This window comes from Gloeophyllum trabeum, assembly GCF_000344685.1.
Source record: "Gloeophyllum trabeum ATCC 11539 unplaced genomic scaffold GLOTRscaffold_00044, whole genome shotgun sequence".
NCBI lineage: Eukaryota > Fungi > Basidiomycota > Agaricomycetes > Gloeophyllales > Gloeophyllaceae > Gloeophyllum > Gloeophyllum trabeum.
In genome coordinates this window covers 2,943-5,048 of record NW_006920453.1, presented here as the reverse complement: position 1 = coordinate 5,048, position 2,106 = coordinate 2,943, and the positions used below count along the sequence as shown (strand labels likewise).

The 2,106-nt window shown below is 49.7% G+C and overlaps 1 protein-coding gene across 1 annotated transcript; it reads right to left on the bottom strand.

Annotated features, from left to right (window-relative positions):
- Positions 1-1,127: 1,127 nt before the first annotated feature.
- GLOTRDRAFT_134201 (uncharacterized protein) lies at positions 1,128-1,341 on the bottom strand (the record flags this gene model as incomplete). Its single annotated transcript, XM_007873192.1, has 2 exons — positions 1,128-1,252; positions 1,314-1,341. The coding sequence occupies 2 exons, from the start codon at positions 1,339-1,341 to the stop codon at positions 1,128-1,130; spliced, it is 153 nt and encodes a 50-aa protein (XP_007871383.1).
- Positions 1,342-2,106: the final 765 nt, after the last annotated feature.

Below are 2,106 nucleotides of genomic sequence, written 5' to 3'. Positions count from 1 at the left end.
TGTTTTTCACACACATGGTCTGAGTCGACGTGTGGGTGGCAGAGACTATGATACAAGTGTCTTTGGTCACAGGCATCTTGGGCCTGTGTTTTTCAATCTCTGCTGCCTCTGGAACCCTGATTTCTTCTGCTCAATGGTCTCTATATGTCCCCTTGAGAAACTGAAACTAGTACATGTGTAATATGTATTTTGTTTCTGCTCCCAGCTGCTTGGGGTACTCTTTGAGTATCCTTTCCAACGACTGTCCTTCAGCTTGGTTCAGGAAAAATGAGTGTGAGGGAGCTGCCAATTCGATTGGCAGTGGATGAGCACTCTGGTTCTGGTTGGATGTTACCTAGAGTCTGCAGGTATTATTGACTGTCTCTTCCACTGGGGACAAATGACCTGTGTGACAGAGCTGCCAATCAAAGATTGGCAGCAGAGGAGCACTTTGATCTATGTTACTTGTGTCTAGTAGTGCAGCTGCTACTATCCCCTCGGCTGGGCACAAATACAATTTTGTAGCCACCAATACAGACCAACTCTGAATCTGTCAGCGTGGCGGGGACTTTTATGGTATAATGATGGCAGGGCCACAGGAGGGCAAAGTATGAATGAAGGGGACATTGCACATACAGATCTAAGGGCTTTTGATATGTGCATAAGAAAGAGTGATGTATACATCAATTGGAACATTTATACACCCAATGCTATCACTTATCAGACACAACTCAGGACTCGTGTCCTGCCATGCATAGCAATGGCCCTCTACTGACAGGTAGTGTCATTAGAAATGTTGTAGTCGGACTACAAGTCGCGCCGGCTGCGAAGTCTCTTGCTCCTCGACGCTCGCTCGTTTGATGTTTGGATATAATATACTCCTATAATCAAGGACAAGATTAATGCCATAGATGTCTACCTTCGTCTCGGGACGCGCTAAGTCTCGAGATCTTGCGGACTACAAAACTCTTTCTAGTCAGATTCCGATCAACGTGAGGACAGGGCGAAAATTCAACTCAGACAAACTCAGCTGCCAAAATGTAAGCAGCCGGTCGGCGAATTAGAGTTAACAACGCGTATACTGGATTCCCACGCCAAATGTACCAGCCTGTCTACCGATATTCTGTCCTCAATAGCGGTACGACAGGTCACGAGCCTATGATATTCCCGATGAGACCTCTCCTCGTGATGGTATCCCACAACTCCGTCTTGATAATCACGGGCGCAACGGGCGACTTGGAAGGACCGACTAGGCGATAGAAAGGGATAAACACTGCGCCAAAGCTGCAGAGGCATTCGATGAGCCATACACGGGGCATATGTCGTTTGCTTACCAGTAGCATAGTACCACGTGCCATCCATACTCCCTCCACACCTCTCGCAGCCCGGGAGCCGCGCCTATGTCCTTGGCGAGCGTTGATAAGCCTCAGGATCGTCTGACCCCCGAAAACGCGGATTCAGCACATCATACAAGTGCCCCGGAGCTTATTCGACACAGCGCTCGCACGCCTCTAGGCTTCTATGGGCTCTAAAAGACTTTTTCTATTTAGCTCCGGACTTCCCAACATCCTCGAGGCGTACTCGGACCCATTCCGCGATTTATCTCCGCGCACCGAAGCTCCGGAGTGACTTAACCAATGCGACTTCTAGCTGAATTAGCTCCGGGACCCGCGGACACTTCTATCGAGGGGCGTCTTCCTCATGCCCACCCTCCAGCACTCACTCCCCCTCGTTTCCGTCAAGATACCGAAGGTGCGGACGCATACGAGTCACCATAAGGTCAGCATCAGTCAGCAAACGGCCGGAGGTAATTAACACGTGACCGGCGTGTCGCACGGAGTGATGGGACCACTTGGGTCAGGTGGCGAAGCATCGAGGCGACCTATAGGGGCTGGAAAGAGCAAGTGGGAGCGCAAGAGAGTCGTATGGTGCATGGTATAGCGGTGGCAAGTGCTGAGCAATCCTGTGGGTAGCGGCGTTTATTTGTTATTTATCTCCGAACGGTCGCAAAGCCATTCCTGTAGTATAAATTGTACAAAGTAGTGTACAGAAAAATAAGTTTCGACTTCACCATCTCAGAGAATTAGAGTTACGATCTCAGCGACCGAGAAGTTCGAAAGCGTCGAA